This window comes from Pleurodeles waltl, chromosome 11 (genome assembly GCF_031143425.1).
Source record: "Pleurodeles waltl isolate 20211129_DDA chromosome 11, aPleWal1.hap1.20221129, whole genome shotgun sequence".
Taxonomy (NCBI): domain Eukaryota; kingdom Metazoa; phylum Chordata; class Amphibia; order Caudata; family Salamandridae; genus Pleurodeles; species Pleurodeles waltl.
The window spans coordinates 86,600,885-86,619,607 of record NC_090450.1 but is presented as its reverse complement, the minus strand read 5'-3'; the positions used below and the strand labels follow the sequence as shown (position 1 = coordinate 86,619,607).

At 41.3% G+C, this 18,723-nt stretch overlaps 1 protein-coding gene across 1 annotated transcript in view; it reads left to right on the top strand.

Moving 5' to 3' along the window:
* Positions 1–17,978, top strand: part of BDH1 (3-hydroxybutyrate dehydrogenase 1) — a 63,850-nt gene extending 45,872 nt beyond the window's left edge. The window contains exon 7 of the mRNA XM_069213157.1: positions 12,895–17,978. Within this exon, the coding sequence (XP_069069258.1) occupies positions 12,895–13,364 (470 nt within the window). The 3' untranslated portion in view covers positions 13,365–17,978. The remainder of the gene's footprint in view (positions 1–12,894) is intronic.
* The last annotated feature ends 745 nt before the right edge of the window (positions 17,979–18,723 follow it).

The window sequence follows — 18,723 nt, the reverse complement described above, 5'->3', positions numbered from 1 at the left end:
GTCAACCGTGGAGTGTTCATAGGCATTGCAGTACAGGGGGTGCCACGCTAACAATGTTTGTCCTCTGAGCGCTTCCTTTTCCTGTGCGGGGAAAAAAATCTCAGTCTATTTTGTAATCTTCATTTTGCATAAATCTGACTGAAACTCGCTGCGCTGTTTTCCGACTGCCTGTATATCTACATATCTGTACATGATCGGCACTGCGTCCTTTCCATGCCTTTTAAATGTTGTGCTCTCATATCTTAATGGTTCTGGCCTGTGCTTGTACATGTTTGAGAACATGTGTTTTCTAAGCATATCATCACATAAAATGCCAGCACAAATGTGTTTGTGTCTTGTCCAACCCCCATTAAAAAAAAAAAACTTGTCAGCAGGCACCAGATGATTTTCTCATCCATTTTTTTCACCGTCTGCCTAGTGCCCCTGATGACACTGGGAATAGTACTGTTTCTTCTCAAATGGACAGTTGCTGCCCCAGTGATACCTGCAAGTACGAGTACACATTTGTTTCCTGGCAACCCGGGTGCTGCTGCTGTGCAACACGGATAAATGAAAAGGCACTGAATCTGCAAATAGATTTTGTATAAGTGAGACCTATTGATTTAGCCAATGCTTGTTTTTATCCTGCTCTCAATTATAACAATTGGAGTGGAATGAGGAGGAAAAGGTCGAGTAAGTTCTGTCTTTGGGATAATGTCTGAATTATTTTATAACTAAGTGGAGGTATAGAACACCGGCCCGCTCGAATAAAACTTTACTGTTATGTAGCTATTCAAAACATAGTTCAATGCTTCAAATGTGTTGAAATGGAGACATCCCATGCATGTTGTTGCTAGTGTGCACCTCCACCCTGATTTACACAAGAGTGAGCCAGTGGCTGCTGTGTTTTGACCTTTGTTTTGGTACCATTTGTGTACGCTTAGGATTCCTTCTGCTATGTCCTTGACCGTGCAAGCAGGGCTCTGTGGTGTGGTGGAGAGCTGTTTGAAGCATGACTATCTTCTCGCCAGACTACTCAAGGCTGATAGTGATGGCAGTGTTTTAAGAAGGGAAAGCCTACTTGCATTATTGGTACAAATATTCTGCCCAGTCTTCTGTAAGAGGGTGCTACACTAACTTCCAAGTGCATCTACACAATGCATCTACATAGAACTAGTGGGCATGGTAGGATGAATCGGATATGATTTACTAAGCGCTCAGTGGAATCCATCTTCTTCGTTTTCCCCTGAAACAATGCAGAAGAAATCGGAGGTTGGGAGTAGCCTGCCAGACTAGCATTATCTATCGCTAGCATTCCTGAAGCATTTGTGAAGAGTTAGATTCCAAGGTGTGGTTAGGGTGTGGTGGGGGCGGAGTGGAGAGAGCAGTCTCTTTAAATGTGCAGAGGCAGTTTTTTGCTGTCTTGCCCTTGTGTCATTTACACTTTTAACACTATTAGATTGGCAGTGAGTGTGATGAATCTGGAGACAGTGTTTTCCTTGGAAATGCAAGGTTAGCCTTTTGACAGTGCCTGATATTTTGCTCCCCTGTATTTGTGGATAGGTGTGAAATTGTGATGTAGAAATTGTCAGCTGCACCATCAAATAGTGTGGTGTTCACTTTTTATGTGGTGCTATATTAGCTTGATGTCATGAAAAAAATGGTTATGGGCATTCCGCATCACACAGCACTTCACTACAGGTGTGCCATTGTTTCACTGAGTGTTTGGAAACTTACCTATGGATTGGTTATCGTTGTCCACAGTAGCAATCCCAGATCTTTGGATAGCAATGGAAGAATATGTAAGAGTCAGCCACCCCAAGACTCTCCACTATTTGTGAAAAGGACTATATTGAATTAAACCAGCTTAACATGATGGGTTTGTAGTATTTATCAGGACTGAATGAATGGAGGTTACTGGGTATTTAGATATCCTGTCAAACAGGTTATACACCTATTGTGGTAATCCCCTGAACCATGGCTTGTAACTGGGAAGCATCAAATGGCTTGCTGGTCTTTCAGGTAACCTTACACTAAAAGTATCCAGAATGTGCACAAATGGCATAAATGTCATATGCCCAATGTAGGCTGCAGTGTGCCTTGGCACCATGTGGGTTTTAGAAACATAACAGTAGGTCCCGGTCACCCTGCAGGCTAAGCTGCAGTACCAACATGTGAGACTTAACATGTTGTTGACACATTTTAGCATTTTGATGTCACTGGATACGTCCCATGGTCTTGAAGCCAGCAAGGCAAGGTCCAAGTGCATAATGTTCAGAAGTGTAACATGGGACCTGTGCTGAACTTGCATGTTTCCGTAATTACAACACTCAAAGTGCCCTGCTGCCTCTTTGGATATCAGCTTTGCATTGACAAAGGTGTACATGTGTTACAGACTATATATATTTATGTGTCTTTGTCTAGGGACCAGACACAAACTCCATATTTACTACATTATAGAACAGAATACTAATCGATTGGGGAACTTGTTATAGAAGAAACATGATTTTCAGGAAAGAGGTTAATTTGTTCTCCGTGAACGGGGAGTTACCAACCTACAGATCACTTAGTCCTACTGAAAGCGTATGTGTGAGTAGTCCTATTGGTAGAGAAGGGGCGGAGGATACAGTGGGTGTTCACCACATTTAGACAGGCAGGCTGACCTGGCATCCTCCTCACATTCCAAAGATCAGGCCTAGTGGGAAAAGTCCTTTTCATATAGACCTTTCACCTGTATTCTTGGTTTTGATTCTAGTGAAATAACGGGCATAAGGTGATCATCTCTAGGGTAGTTTTGCTTCAAATCGAGGGCAAAACCATATTTTTATAATGGACCAGCTGATATGTAGGCATAGGGGCACAGAGAACGGAATCATCATGTTAAAATAATGCCTTCTCTGATAATTTGCACCAAAAAGCCAGCTGAAAACTAGGGTTATGGGAGGCATGACAAAGTCATAGTGATAAACTCCTGGAACATCACTACCCACTTCTGCGTTAATATTATAAAGTTGTCTGTCCAGCTCCTGGACATCAAAACACTGCTGGAATTTATTTAAGACGAGGAGAAGAAGACTTCTATTGAATAACTCTGTCTGCCTGAGGAAGAATAGATGCCTTGAATTTTGCAGTCTTTTGTACCTAATTTGTAAAGACTCTTCTCAAGAGTGAAAAGATTTGGCCTCCTGAAAGTCCACAGGGAGATTATGGACCCAGGATATCCTAGAAGAAGAGCCGTCAGACAGTTAGTGTCTGTACTTTGACATAGTTCTTACGAAAGAAGAATTTTGAAAAGAAATTGAAGGAAAGACCACATCGATTGAGTAAATTCCTCTTAAGACTGCAAGGGATAAGAAGGTCTCAGGACATAGGGAGCCGTTCTGCCTTCCAGAAAAGCTGCAGACCATGTGAAAACTTAACTTTTTGCTGAAGTCCCGAGGGGTGTTTGAGGAGCCAACCTCCCACCAGAAATCTCCTCAGGAATTTAAATTTATTTTCAACAGTTTCTTTTGAAACATTCTGGAAGTAACAGTTTTTTTGATGGAACACACATCTGAAATTCAACTGCTACCAACCGTATGCTCAGGATTCCTCATAGAAGCCCGCTTTTACTTTTTAGGCACTAGGTTGTTTAACTTTGCTGGCACTACCCGACATCTCACATTGATATTGAGGCAGCACTTGACCCTAATTAACATTCTAGTTTCCTACACATGTCCAGTATGTTTAAAGTCTTTGTTTAATGAATCATCTGGATGTAGGTATAAATCCTTCTCCCGGGTGCTTAGGGAAGCCAATGGTGACTGGAGCAATATTCATGGTGGAGACTGTTGTTTATCTTTGGTTTCCCATGGCTTCTGGTACTACCATACTTGATTTAGACCATTTAGACAACCCAGCTACCCCCTGAGTAGACTTGACTAGGCAAGGCTATTCTAGGTAAGCATGCAAGGCCTGTGTAAGAGGATAGCAATAGGAGTGGAACTGAAATACAAGATGCTGCAGTAATAGCCGACATTAACCTAATTATATAGCCAAAGGTATATATTTGAAAAAGGATAGTTTTTTAAATTTATATATTGGACAAATAAGATGAACAGCAATATAGACTAAAATATGTTAGCATTTTGGGGGGAAGAGTGTGGTAGATGGCAGAATGGAAGGAGTCCTATGCCTAGGGGTGAAGTCACCTTTGACATCAGATTAGAGTGTTGAAGGGTGGAAGTTCTGGTGATTCGAGGGAAGAGCTGTTAGAGAGAAGGTGTTTCCTGTGTCGTGGATAAGATACTCCTAATAAAGGACCTACAAGTTTGTATCCAGGCTACTTACTTCTTTACATTTGGCGACGAGTGACCGCTAAGGAGTATCTTAACACAAGGGCACTGAAGTATCTACTGGATGTGTCTCATCAGAACATTCAGGGTTTGCTGTTTCCCTGTGGTGAACATCCTGATTACACCGTTTAAAGAACTGCTGTTTCTTCTACTGTGAACTTTCTGCGTAGACTGGTGAGCTCTACAATTTTATTTTTTAAAGCCTCTCCATTTGGGGAAGTTAATTTTATAAACTGTCTATACCGCTCGCTTTCTCTCGTGCGTTTACTTTCAAAACTCCCCCGGTAAAGATTGACGCGTGCTGCAGTAGGAACTGACCGAAGGATCGCAATAATCTGCTGAAAACTAACGCGTGCTGCTGCGCATGTACTTCCATTGATCTGACAGGAGGATCACACCGGTCTCCTCTGTGCCTACGCTGCCGCGTGCCATTGCATGCGTTTCTATTACAAAAACAGGAGAATCACACGCGCATTTCGCGTGTGTTTCAGTTTCAAGACACACTTTTGTTACCTGCTTACCTCTGAGCGGAGGTGGATTTCCCAGCATTGTCGTCTCCTTAAGAGTCTGTCTCCTTATAACATCCAGGAAGACTCAATTCCTTTATTAAACAGAAAAAAAATAGTTACAGAAGGGGTCTTCACCAAGGAAAACAACCTAAAAGTGTACTTCATGCATAATAATATGGAGAGAGTACAAAAGTGAAACTATTACTGAGCAAACAACATTGTGCCAAGTAGTTAACCTTTTGGAAGTTTATTAAAGCTTATTTATCGAATATCTAAAAGATTCCTAAAGGGAACACAGTATTCAAAACATTTCTCCTCCACCATTTTTTCTCACCGAGCCTGGGGAACCACCTATCAAGTGGTCCAAATGGAAAAGGACGTTTCTTCATTACTCTAGAGTTTGTGGCACCAACTTATCCAATGAAAGAAAAACAGCCTTACATATGCATTGTTTATGGTGTGAAGGACAGGAAATGTTTGAGACGTTACTGGATGCAGGAGATGATGGTACAGATTTAAATGAATTTGAAATGTGTTTAAAGAAATTAGATCTGCATTTCCTACCTGAAATCAGCACCATATTGGAGTGGTACCATTTTGGCATGAGAGAACAAAAGCCAGGGGAGACTATTGAAGAATATATAGCGGCGTTAAGAAAATTAGCTTCTACATGCAAATTTGGAAGCACGATTGATGAGCGCATTAGAGACCAGTTTATGTTGAGATGTTTAAGTGATAAAGTGAGACAAGAATTGTGGAGCAAGGATGACCCGCCTCTGCATGAAGTTATCATGCTAGCCAAAAGCGTGGAACACACTTTAGCTTGTGTTGAAGAATTGGAAAGAGGGAGAAATTTGGCGATAAATAAGATTACTGCGAGAAAAGAAAATGTAAAGAAAGAAGGAGACTGTGATAAAGGAGAGGAGAGAGTCACTCAGGAGCAATGGTCCAAATTTAAGGATGTTAGGTGTTTTCGGTGTGGCAACAATGGGCATTATGCATCCTATAAGAAATGTCCTGCCATAAATATGACCTGTAGACTGCAATAAAAAGGGGCATTTCGCCAAATGTTGTAAATCAACTAAAAGTCAAACATCAGTAAACGTTGTTGAGGATTGTATTCTGTCAGTCTCTACCAACGCTCAGAAAAAGAGTTACCCAAAGGATATAGTCACCATTTTTGGAGTGAGCAGTGAAGTATTATTTGATTCGGGAGCGTGGTTAACTTTAGTATCAAGTGACTTCTTTGACGAACATTTTAGCCACAAAGTTGACTTAAAGGAGCCTGATGTCATTCCGGGTGCCTACGGTGGTCAAAGTATAGACTTGAGAGGATATTTCAAATCTGAGATCACATTCAAAACGAACACTGTGTTTGGGAAAATTTACATTCCTGTTAAAGGAGATAGTGTTTTGAGCTGGCCACACCAAAGGGATCTAAATATTATCTTAGATACCAATTCTCCCACACCTGTTATGATTAAAGAAGAGTTCATTGCAAAGTGTCAAAATGTTTGTGCAGTTTCAATTGATGGTGGTAGTGTAGAGGATCCACCAGGATTTGTTAAAGAGTACAGCGAAGTGTTCAGTGACAAGTTGGGTTGTTTAAAAAAAAATATGTTCATCGTATAAAGATTAAAGAAGGATCGGTACCAGTGGTGGCCAAAGTACGCCAAATCCCAATCTCGATGAAGGATGATGTTGAAAGAGAAATACGGAGGTTGTGTGACGAAGAAATAATTGAACCAGTGGAATCATCCGAGTGGGTTTCTCTCATTGTTGTGCCACGCAAACAAACAGGAGAAATCAGGTTGTGTGTGGATTTGAGAAATTTGAATAAGTGCGTGGTCAGTGATCAATTTCCTCTGCCAAACATTACTGAGATGGTCACGTTATTGCATGAGTCAACGTTTTTCAGCAAGTTAGACTTCACTTCGGCTTACCATCAAGTCATGCTACATTATGACTCTAGAGACTATATGACATTTATCACGCCTTTTGGGACCTTCAGATTTAGAAGGATGCCGTTTGGTTTGGTCTCTGCAGCGGCAGTGTTTCAACGCATAATGTACAATTTGTTTGGTTCAGAGCCGGGGGTAAAGTGTTTCCAGGACGATATTCTAATACATGGACAAATGGAAGCAGAACATGAGAAAAGATTTAGGAGGTTTCTTACCATTTTGAGGGAGCATGGTTTAACTCTCAAGCTTAAGAAATGCTCCTTCTGCAGAACAGAAATTGAGTATCTGGGTCACAAAATAACTTCAAAGGGTGTGTGTCCGAAAGAAAGTCTAGTAACGAACATTTTAAATCTACGCAATCCGGAAAAGAAAGAAGAACTGGTGTCTTTTCTTGGTATGGTAGAATTCCATGCCAAGTTTTTACCAAATTTAGCATTTAAAACTGTGCACATGTGGAGGTTGCTGAAGAAGGGTTGTGAATTTGTGTGGAATGAGGAATGTAAGGAAGAATTTGAGAGTATAAAAAGGGATTTGTCAAGTGCTGAGAGTTTGAATTCGTTTGATCCGAAAAAACAAAGTGTCATTATGACGGATGCCAGTATGAAAGGTTTAGGTGCAGTTTTGTTGCAAGAAACAGATGAGAGAGTTCTATAACCAATAGTATATTGCTCTAGGACTTTGCAAGGGGCTGACATCAACTATTCCACCATTGAGAAGGAAGCTTTAAGTGTGCATTGGGCTGTTCACAAATTAAGAAATTTCTGATCAAGTTTTCACGGATCATAAACCTTTGGTGGAAGTATTCATGAGTAAGGGTCTTGATATAATTTCCAGTAGAATTAGTAGGTGGGTTGTAGGTCTACAAGATTTTGCTTTCAAAGTATGTTATGTTCCAGGACCTGATAACAGGATGGCTGACTGTTTGTCTAGACTTAGTACAAAGACGGAAGTGTGTTTGGAGAAGAATCTCCAAAGTGAAATAAGTGTATGTAGTATAACGGAAGGAGTTGTGAGTCGAGAGTAATGGGTGAGTGCAATTGTAGAGGATCTCGTGTTGCAGCGGGTGTGCAAAGAAATCAGTGAGGGATGGAGTTTAAGTGCCAAACGTGAGGAGGAGTTAGGAGGATTTTGGAAAGTGAAAGAGGAGTTATCTATAGAGGGTGGTGTACTTTTGCGTAGTTCCAGATTGGCAGTTCCTGCTACATTGAGGGAGAAAATAATAGATTTTGGACATGAAGGGCACCAGGGAATGGGCAACACCAAAGCCAGAATCAGTCTTAATTACTGGTGGCCAGGCAAGGATCTCATGATTGAAAGAAAAATCAGAGACTGTCCAGATTGTTGCAATAGTGACAAAGTCTATAAAGCCAGAGTACCGCCTATGGGGGCTAGAGAAATATCACACAAACTATGGGAGGTTGTAGCTGTTGACGTGGTTGGACCCATTCATGCGAGAGGTGGATGTAACTACATTTTGGTGTTAATTGATACATTTTCTAGATGGGCTGAATTATGTATCAGCTGTAGTATGGAAACTAAAAAATTCTTGATTTTCTAAGTGAGATTTTCAATCGTGAAGGTTATCCTAATGCTATTGTCACGGACAATGGTCCACAGTTTGTGTCAGATGAAATGGAATCCTATCTTAAAGAAAGATGGATTGGACATAAGACGTGTTCCCTGTATCATCCTGAAGGAAATGGTACAGTCGAGAGGTTTAATAAATGTGTAAAGAAGTGCATACAATTGGAGGTTGCGGCAAACAGGAATTGGAGGGAGGGTCTAAAACGTTTTCTGCGCCCATATAGGTTTTCTCCCCATACTACAACTGGTAAAGTTCCTTTTGAACTGTTTAGAGTACGCAAAGCCAATACTTTGTTAGCACCAGGCTGGGTAAGTTGGGGGAAAGTTTGCTGTGTGTTGTGGGATGACATGAGAGAAAAGGATGAGCGTGAAAAGAAATGTGTGCAGAGAAGGAAGGAATATTATGATAAGAAGAACACGTGTGAAATTGACGTGAAAGTGGGGGATGAAATTTTAATTAAGCAACCAACGCTATGTAAGAGTACTACTTTGTAATTGTTACATTCAATTTTATGTTTCTTAATGTAATATTTTTATTTTTTATTTTAAAGGGCGAAGGTGTGTGGTAGATGGCAGAATGGAAGGAATTCTATGCCTAGGGGCGATGTCACCTTTGACATCAGATTAGAGTGTTGAAGGGTGGAAGTTCTGGGGATTCGAGGGAAGAGCTGTTAGAGAGAAGGTGTTTCCTATGTCGTGGATAAGATACTCCTAATACAGGACCTACAAGTTTGTATCCAGACTCCTTACTTCTTTACAAAGAGATACACCCTTCCCAAATTGTGTTATAACACTTAACTGCGAAGGTCCTGCAATTCAGAAAACATGGGCATTCTTGACATTATTATACGATGTGGACAGGCTTGCTAGTTCTCAGTTATCCTCAGAAACCTTAGTTTTTCAATCTTTTTTTACTGTGACATTGTTTACATACCCTTGCTAAGTGGAACAAAGATATCAGTCTGAATGCTAAAGTGTATAATTTATGCTACAAAATATTTACCCTTAGTGACTGTAGAAGCAGCAGTGGACAGCTCATTTGTTTTTAGCCCAGAACACTAAGAAGTATGCAAAATAATATCACAAAACACAAAAAATGCTTTAAACACCCAAAATCATACCACCCAAAATAAAATCGTTAACTTAATTATTAACTTAGGATGCCCAAGTACTGGGTCCTAATTCAGGGCTACAGTCTGTATTAAAGGAAGTCTTGCACATTGGTGGTTGAAGATATGGAGGACACAGGACATAATAAACAGAAGACCAGTCCAACTCGACTCAGATGTGAAATTGACAAATGGCCAATATTGGTGAGGCAAATTGACTATCCCCCACATAAGCTCTTACCACCACAAGCACCAACCTTGGAGGCTTGTTTCTCAAGAATAGCTGAGCAAATCTTTCAGGGGACCTTTGAGCACCCACTGCAACTGAGAATCCATGTTTAATGAATTTGAGCCCAGTCACTTCTTCATACAGTGAATTCTCAGAAACCCTGGCGACTAAAAATGTAGTTTAAATAGTTTGGGAGTTAGGGCAACTGAGCTCACCTAATGAGCCATAATTATAGGACTTAGGATGAAAGGGGAATCCTTTGTGTCTCTTGTAGCCTAGAAGGGAGGTGATTCTGGCAACCAGAAAATTGAGTAATTGCATGGGATAGTCCACTGTCATGGGAAAGGTCGGACCACACATTGTTTCAATGCTATTTAGACTTGAATAACTCTTTTTGGTCCGTAATCCTGTTGCAAAGAAAATATCTATATTCCTGACTGAGTTGCAAGGACTTCATATCTACTTGGTGACTCACTTGTTTTGTTGGTCGTGGATCAGCTCCATTTCACAACATATATTTTCTAGTGCAGAAGTGGAAGGTGTCTTCAAGAAAAGGACTGAGCTCCCTGTAGGTATGACATTCTAAGCAAGCCTCTGATTATTGCCGGGAAGATCTTCCAGTAGAGCTACCTGGTATCACTACTAGGTTGATCAACCTTATGTGTACAGAAATGGCTCTGCGCTGAAATGTATATGGCAACCAGAAACCAGGCTCGGATGAAACTGCCACATTCTTTTTTCAGGTGCAGCCTCGGGGCTGTTTCAAGGTAGGGCAGTTTGAAATGCCTTGCCTGCACACGGAGCCCTCATTTTCAGTTACATCTGACATCCTCATGGAAGACATTAATGCTGTTCATACTATTCTCGGTCTCTATGCACACCACATCCCAACACAAACATCCAACACAAGCTAACGGTCAAAGGAAGAGTGTCAGTTATGAGATGCCAAATTGATTTTATCTGGAGGGGTAAAAAACAAGTGTTCCCTTCACCAGCCATAATCCACCAGTCTACTGCTGAGGAGGGGAGTAGTCACCTTCTAATAGTGGTGGGGGACACTTGTAGTGCTCCTTTAGTCCAGCCATCGAGCAACACAAAACACGTGGAAACCCCTAGCTGGGCTTACATGATATTAGTCCTATAGGGGACAACACAGTGTCCGATAGAAAGCCGAACTTAAGTGCAGGACGGCAGATCTGTCTTACTGAATTAAGAGTTTTCTCCCTGAAGCAAACTAGGGTGGAATGCTCCTCTGTGTTGATGCTTTCCTACAGAGATGAAAGCAGGCTGCACAGTTTTAAGGAGCCTTTGGTGTGCTTTGCTATTTAGCTATTCAAGAAGACTTTCCTATTTGTTCCTGTGTATTTAATTCACACACATGGGGAGGGCAATCATAGATTATTGAATGAGATGGAAGCACATTCCTCACAAGATATATTGTATTCCTCAGCTTGGGGTGTTTTGCTACCATATCATCAGATCTCTTCCATATGGTGTCTAAAAATATTACAGCTTTTTGTTGCAGGACACTGAGGCCCATATTTATACTTTTTGACGAAAAACTGCACAAATGCAGTTTTGTGTCAAAAAGTTTACAGCCGGGTTGCGCCATTCCTGAGCGCAAGCCGGGTGCCATATTTATGGGATGACACAAGCCGGTGCTAAGAAAAGACGCTAGCCAAGGGGGGTGGGGGGGGTGTTAGGGGGAAATGGCTTTAGAGTGCCAGAAATTACGCTAGGTTGTTATCACCACAATATATGGCGTTAACCAACCTAGCATTATTTCCTGATGCAATAGCACCCAAAAATGACTCCTGTCTTAGTAAAGACAGGAGTCATGCCCACCACCCCAACAGCCATGCCCAGGGGACCAGTGTCCCCTGGGCATGGCCATTAGACCCAGTGCCATGCAGGGGGGCCCATGTAAGGAGCCCCCAATGGCACCGAAAAAAAAATAAATGTTAATCTTACCTAGGATGGGGTCCCCATCCTCTGGTGTCCCTCTGGTCTGGGTGGGGGTGTTGCTGAGGCTTGGGGTGGGCATCTGTGGGTCCATTCCATGGTGTTTAGCCATGGAAATGGGTCTACAGCCACCCTAGGCTAGGCTAGGCCCTAGTCTGACCCAGGCATTAAATAATGGCGTTAAACGAGCTTAGCGCCATTATTTAGGTCCGCCTCCCACCCGTGCGTCGTTTCTGTGCCAGAGCATAGATATGGCGCTGGGGGTTAGAGTCATTTCGAGGACAGGAACGCATTCCTTGCATCTCATTAAAGCAAGGTGGGTTGCCACATCCTAGAAATGGCGCTAAGCCCAATATTTTGATGCTAGACGGGTCTAGAGTCAAAGTATAAATATAGTATTCGGTTTGCACCGTTTCAGTATAAAAAAATATATTTAAAAAATGATACTAAAGTGGAGAAAACAGATCATAAATATGGGCCTGAATTTTACAAGTCATTGATTTCTTTATATTCTAGCTTTTGCTTACCTTGAAGGGAGCAGTGAAACTTTGGGTGGATTTGAGCTTAAGATTTCAGATTGCCAGCCTCTCATCAGTTAGTTCATATTCTTACCTCAAGCTGTGGTTAAAGTTAGGATTCTGGTACTTAGTACCATCATCATTTTACCAGAGGGAGTAACCTATAGAGTATTTCTCATATCTACGAGATTTAAAGCCTCAGCTACATTTTCAAAGATAGAATTTAAATGGTATAGTTCAGTGGTTCCCAACCTGTGGTTCAGTGACCCCGGTGGGTCCACGAAGCCTCCTCAGGGGGCCCTGGACTGCTTAGAAAAAAATTAATAAAGTTAACAGATTAGGTCTCCAACTTTCAGTAATGACTCATTGTGGGGTTCCTCAGATTCCAATAATGATTCAGTGGGGGGGTCCTGGTTCCACAGAAGTCAAAAGGTTGGGAACCTCTGAACCACTGGTATAGTTGATAACAAGTCCACATTCACCTTAAAAGGGCCTGCCTTTTTTTATATCTGCCAACAGTTATGCTCTACACTTTGTGGGCAACAATTTCGCTTTGTGTGTTGCTTTGATAGTTCATGCATGAAATGATTTTATGATTTCAATTGCAAACGCACGCCTTCCACGTGTAAATAGGACTGAGAACTTTAACTTTTCTAATAAATTTTCAGTTATTATCTCTGAATCTTTTCTTCACTCTCTTTCTTCCCAGGCCGCGTGGTTAACATCAGCAGTATGTTAGGTCGAATGGCGAATCCGGCCCGGTCTCCTTACTGCATCACCAAGTTTGGGGTGGAAGCGTTCTCAGATTGCCTGCGATACGAGATGCATCCCAGAGGTGTCAAAGTCAGCATTGTAGAACCTGGAAACTTCATAGCTGCCACGAGCCTCTACACCCCGGAACGTATTAAAGCAATAGCAGACAAGATGTGGGAGGATCTCCCAGAAGTCGTCCGCCAAGATTATGGAAGAAAATATTTTGATGAGAAGATTGCCAGAATGGAAACATATTGTAATAGTGGCTCGACAGACACATCATCTGTAATCAATGCTATCACGCACGCATTAACCTCTTCATCTCCCTATACCCGCTATCACCCGATGGATTATTACTGGTGGCTACGAATGCAAATCATGACACACATGCCCGGTGCCATTTCTGACAGAATTTACATTTATTAGTACTGTAGTGGGGCAGTTGATTGCCTGACATCATTTGTTTTTTGGGGCATTGGACAGGATTTATCTGTTTTCATAATTTGGCATCAGTGGGTAGACCAATTTGATTGTTGTACAATAATGAGGGGAATGATAACCATTGTGTGGGACAATTGTATTACTCAGCACTTGTCCATTCAATCTCTTAGGTTTTCTTGTTTCTTTTTGTAGGGCCAGTATTAAAAAATGTTCAGGCACCAAAGTTTCAGTTAGGTGTCAAATAAAAACAAAATCCTTTCTCATAAAATACAGACCCTCACTTCTGGAAAGAGGTGTGCAACATTTTAGGAATACAAATGATACTCAAAATTGCAAAAATCGATATAGAGCTTGTGTATTCTGCATTCAAGAGTTTAAAAATGAGTGAAGAAATTGTAGTTCTCAGAGAGGAGACTGTCAGAGATCACTTCTAATTTGGGAGCACTTACATACCTTTAATTTTGTGACTATTAACAAACATTCCCAATCCAATTTTCCAGTCTAAATCCATTCTGGAAACTACTCCAACCTGCTCTCATGAAAAAAAAAGAACCCTGGAAAACCTTGATGAAAATCTGCTTATTAAAGGCATGTAAGGGAAGGCACATTTGTACATTTGCATCAATACTTTTTTCGATTACACACATTTTTTTTTTTTTTATCTTCAAAGCTCAGGTCTTGATACACAACGTTTATCCTCGGAAGGGCGTTGCCAATCTTACCTGCAGCACGTTTTATGCCAATATAATGATGTTATTTTGGTCTAGACCTGTATTGACAACCATCCTCTAGGTGATATGCTACTGCCACCTAATTTCTATCAGCGGCAGATACAAACTCTTCCATTTGCAGTTACCCATGGGCGCTCTGTCCTTACAACAGAAGATCGGGTATCACTCCCTTAGCAATGGGCTCCATCTGTATTAACATCAGTTCATTGGAAAGTCAACAGGTAATATTCAGTTGTGCCTATATATGAGACGGGGGTCATGAAGTTAATATTTTACATTTATAAAATGAATTAATCCAGTTTACCTGTCTAGGTGCAGCTTTAAGCATTAAGGGCCTCATTACGACCCTGGCGGCTGGTGGTAAACTGGCAGTAACACCGCTAATATGACCGCAGCGCATTAGCCATGGCCATACCGCTGGCCCCTCCAACATACCGTCAGGCTTCCACCTGGCAGTCATAATCCCCAGGGCAGCGGTGCAAGCACAGCTGCCCTGGGGGGTTATGAGTTCCGAACCGCCAGCCTGTCCACTGCGGTAAACACCGCCATGGAAAGGCTGGCTGTAAGGGGGACTTGGGGTGCCCCTGGGGGCTCCTGCACTGCCCATGCACTTGGCATGGGCAGTGCAGGTCCCCCCCAGGCACAGCCCCATCGCGCATTTCACTGCCCGAATTTCGGGCAGTGAAATGCGAGACCGGTGCTACTGCACATCAGCATTGCCACCGGCTCCATTACGAGCCGGCTGCAATGTTGATATGACTTTTCCGCTGGGCCAGTGGATGGAAGCACTGTTACCGTCCGCTGGCCCAGCGGAAAAGTCATAATAGGGAGGCAGATATACCACCAGAACTGGTGGTATACTGGCACCCGCAGCTTTGGCGGTCTTTGTAAAAGACCGCGGAAGTTGTAATGAGGGCCTAAATCTTTAGTTGCTGGGTGGGCAAAGACATTATGACCAGAATACAAGGGGCATACCTACATCCACACAATTTCTTTGTGTCTCACAGTCTTTCTTTTTAACTTTAACCCGGCTATTAAAACTATAGAACAATATGTCTAATGGGTTGAAATGTACTTACACAATAAATACTTCACTCGTGGAGGATTCCCTACCATAAAGTGAATTTTTATTCGACCATTCAGCATTCTTGGTTTTAGACACACCCATCAAGGCTAGGCCTCGTAAAGTTTATTGTTCATCCACGTGTTTGGTGAGCAAACAGTAGTATTCAGCCAATCTTCCTCCATCCTTTCAAAATGTCAACAGTACCTCACCATCCCGTTGTTAAAAGTTTGCCATACGGAAGCCACCTGGAAAACACGTTTCATGTAATACATACCTCATAGAGACTGAAAGATAGGATGGGTAAAAAGGGGTGTGTCATTGTTTCGTCAGATGTGCATGTTTGATGTAGGTGGCCTGTACCACATCTCATTGGAGTTCAACTACTTAAGTGGATCTATCCTATGCGCTTGTCTTTGAAGGTAACTCAAAGCCACCTTGTACAGGTTCAAAAAGACAACAGAGAGTAAGAAAGGTAGCTAGCTGTTTCCCTTTTTGGTGCCATTTCAAGCATCGAGTTGGACAGCGATGAGAAAGTAAGAGAAGTCTGGTGACATACGCTGCCTATCAAAAAGATCTACAGGTCTCTGCTCAGTTTCCAATGGGTGTTTGCCTCAGTAACATGAACACCTCTAGTAACCCTGTGAGCTGATATTCCTGCATGTCTCATCACTCGCTTACTAATTCCAAACCTAACTAGAAATCCTGAAACGGCACCATCAATGCTACCTCCAGACGGGAAATGGTTCATATTGAAAGAGGCAGGAGAGGACATTGTGATTACATAGCTACTACCTTGCCATATCTTTTATATGAAATATTTAAGGACACATATCATGGGCATTTATTGTGTGCACTTGGATAATAAAAAAAAAAAAACAGGCTACGGAATACGGTTTGACATGCTTCCTTTCTTGAGATAGAATTCATGGTAGCAGTGGACATCTAATCAGGGAAGTTAGTATGCAATCACTTTCTCTTTTCATGTGGAATTGTGTTTCTCTACTAAAAATATAATGGTCTTGCTGTTTTCTAGAGTCAGTTGAGACACATGGACAGTCTCTGACTACAGTGGAGACAAGTTCTCTTTAGTTGTACTTTTCTTGTTCTCCTGTTATTACCTCACATAAGCACAATACCTCAGATCAAAGTGGAGAACATCCCTTTCTCTAATTCTTCCTAATCCAGAAGAAGTGGAGGAACAGGCTTCCCTCCTAAAGGAAGTTTGTAGTCCACTGTGCTCAAAAGAGCTAGGGGTCAACCCTGTTCACATTTGCCTTTTGCATCTCTGTGCCTCAGATTTAAGAAGCTTTTAACCATATAGCTGCCGGAGCAGACTTCAGCTGAGCAGAATGTGGCCGATAGACTATCTGGATATGAGGGAGAAAATTATTCCCAGCAAAATAAATAGAGGAAAAATCTCTCACAAAACCTTTTTTTGCAGGTACCTCCACCGACTGAAGAAGCTGTACACTAGTTGATAAACTTGCAACTACATAACGTAGCAAAGTTTCACAACAAAAATTTGCAGGCACAATTTTAATTTTACATGTCCTTAATCTACACCAGAGCACTCAGTAAAACATTTTACCTAAATAGCAAGAGCTGTTAAGAGTAAGGGTGTATTTCAATAACCTGATTTGGGTATACAAATAGTATCTCAAAAGGCTTAAACACTAATAGGGGAAGGGTGAAACAGGCAAGATGATAGGGTGCATCACCTGCAAGATTAAGAAAAGCAGCAGATAGTGGAAGGTCCTTATTTAATAGTCAACTATTTCTATGGGAGAACAACCTCAGCCGTAGTGTCCCAAAACCATTTGTTAGTTATTCCTGACTCTTTGTGTAAGGTTGTGGTAATGGAGTAGCTGTTAAGTATGACTCACACATTTCTTTTCCGGGCTACCAATGACATTTATCTGTGTTGTTCCAAGAAAAGTGAGGAAAGGAACACCATTTTAGAAAAAAAGACGGCCTCTGGTTAATGCTATCCTTGCTGCCTTCTTAAAAAAACAACTCTTCCATTTGAAGTTGTAGCCAGTGCTCCAGTGAGACCACCAAAGTACCACCTGCAAAGCGCCTGAACTGAGTACTTTTTCACTGATGTACTTAGGATTTGTAGAAGATACTGTGTTTTTCCAGAATTTAATGAAATGTAACTTTATTTTAACAAAATCTGAATTTTGGAGCGCAAGCACAATTTATTTATAATCTGGTCTCCAAAAGGTAGGGTTAACATCAAAGGGCAGGGTACTCGCTTCACTAGGAGCCGGGGCATGTCACTGCTGATAAGCATGAGGGGAGGTGCAGCTTGTCTTGGGGTGAGGGAACTGTTTATTTGGTTGCTGTTTTAAGATCCCGTTAGACTCTCGCAAGCCTTAGATTGACATTTTGGAACACTGACTTTGAAGCATTTACATTCCTAGATTTGAATATTACAGATTACTTGTTAATGTGTCTGCCTGCAGGTTTTTGCAGTTTAACACTGCATTATACTTCCACTTGAAAGTTAAGACTGCAGTTTGGAATTTTAATCATGATTGCAAACTTGAAATAAATGTTTTACATATCTAGCAGTCATTACTTTTACATAATTGCACAACAGTTTATTTTCGCCACTGATTTCTGTGGCATAGCACAAATACCTGCTTTGTAATGTTTTAGAGAGGGGGAAAACTGTAATCAGAATGTAATTGCTTGGTATCGAGCTGAAGAACAATTCTTTCATTTGAATTTGATGTAACTAACTATGAAGAGAATTTGTCATTATTAACATTGACATGAATAATGAGAAGGTTAACTTTCCGTCTGGTGGTCATTATACATTCAGCAAGAAATAATTTAAAGTTTGATCATGAGTATTGTAGAGTTGTTGACATTGTGAATTATTTTCACAGAGTAACAATGTATTCACACATTGAAGGTAGAATTTGGTTTTACAAATATGAAATCATCTGTCCAATACAAAGTATGATTTCTACAAAATATATTTTATATACTTTCTGTAGCGTTCTAATCACCTTTGTGTGTTTTGTTTCCCTGAAGTTGTTTGCTACTTCTCTTTGAATGTTATATCTTTCTTATGTTACTTGCTAGGCTAGGCTATCATGTTCCTCTTCATGTGTTTCTGTTGTGTGGAATCTCTCCTTATCTATCGTTGTACGTTTTATTTCTCCTCTGTTGTGTGCTAAGCTATGTTTGCCCCCACACTCCTCTTGGTATGTTTAATTTATCTTCTTTTGAATGTTGTCTCTCTTTGTACGTTTTATTTCTCCTCTGTTGTGTGCTAGGCTATGTTTGCCCTTTCTGTTGATTGATTGGCCATTTTTGCCCCATATTCACCTTAGTGCATTTGTGAAAAAAACATACTTATCTAGCGTTCATACATGGTAAGTCATTGATGCTCATGCTTTACCTGCCTTTATTTAGGTTGAGCGTGCAAGCACTTTGGCCTGTTGTAAGTATTTTGGGCGTTTAACCACGCCCACCTCACACCCATCACTTTCATTCGTTCGTGGGCATGTCTTTCAAAAATCATTTGATGTCATTT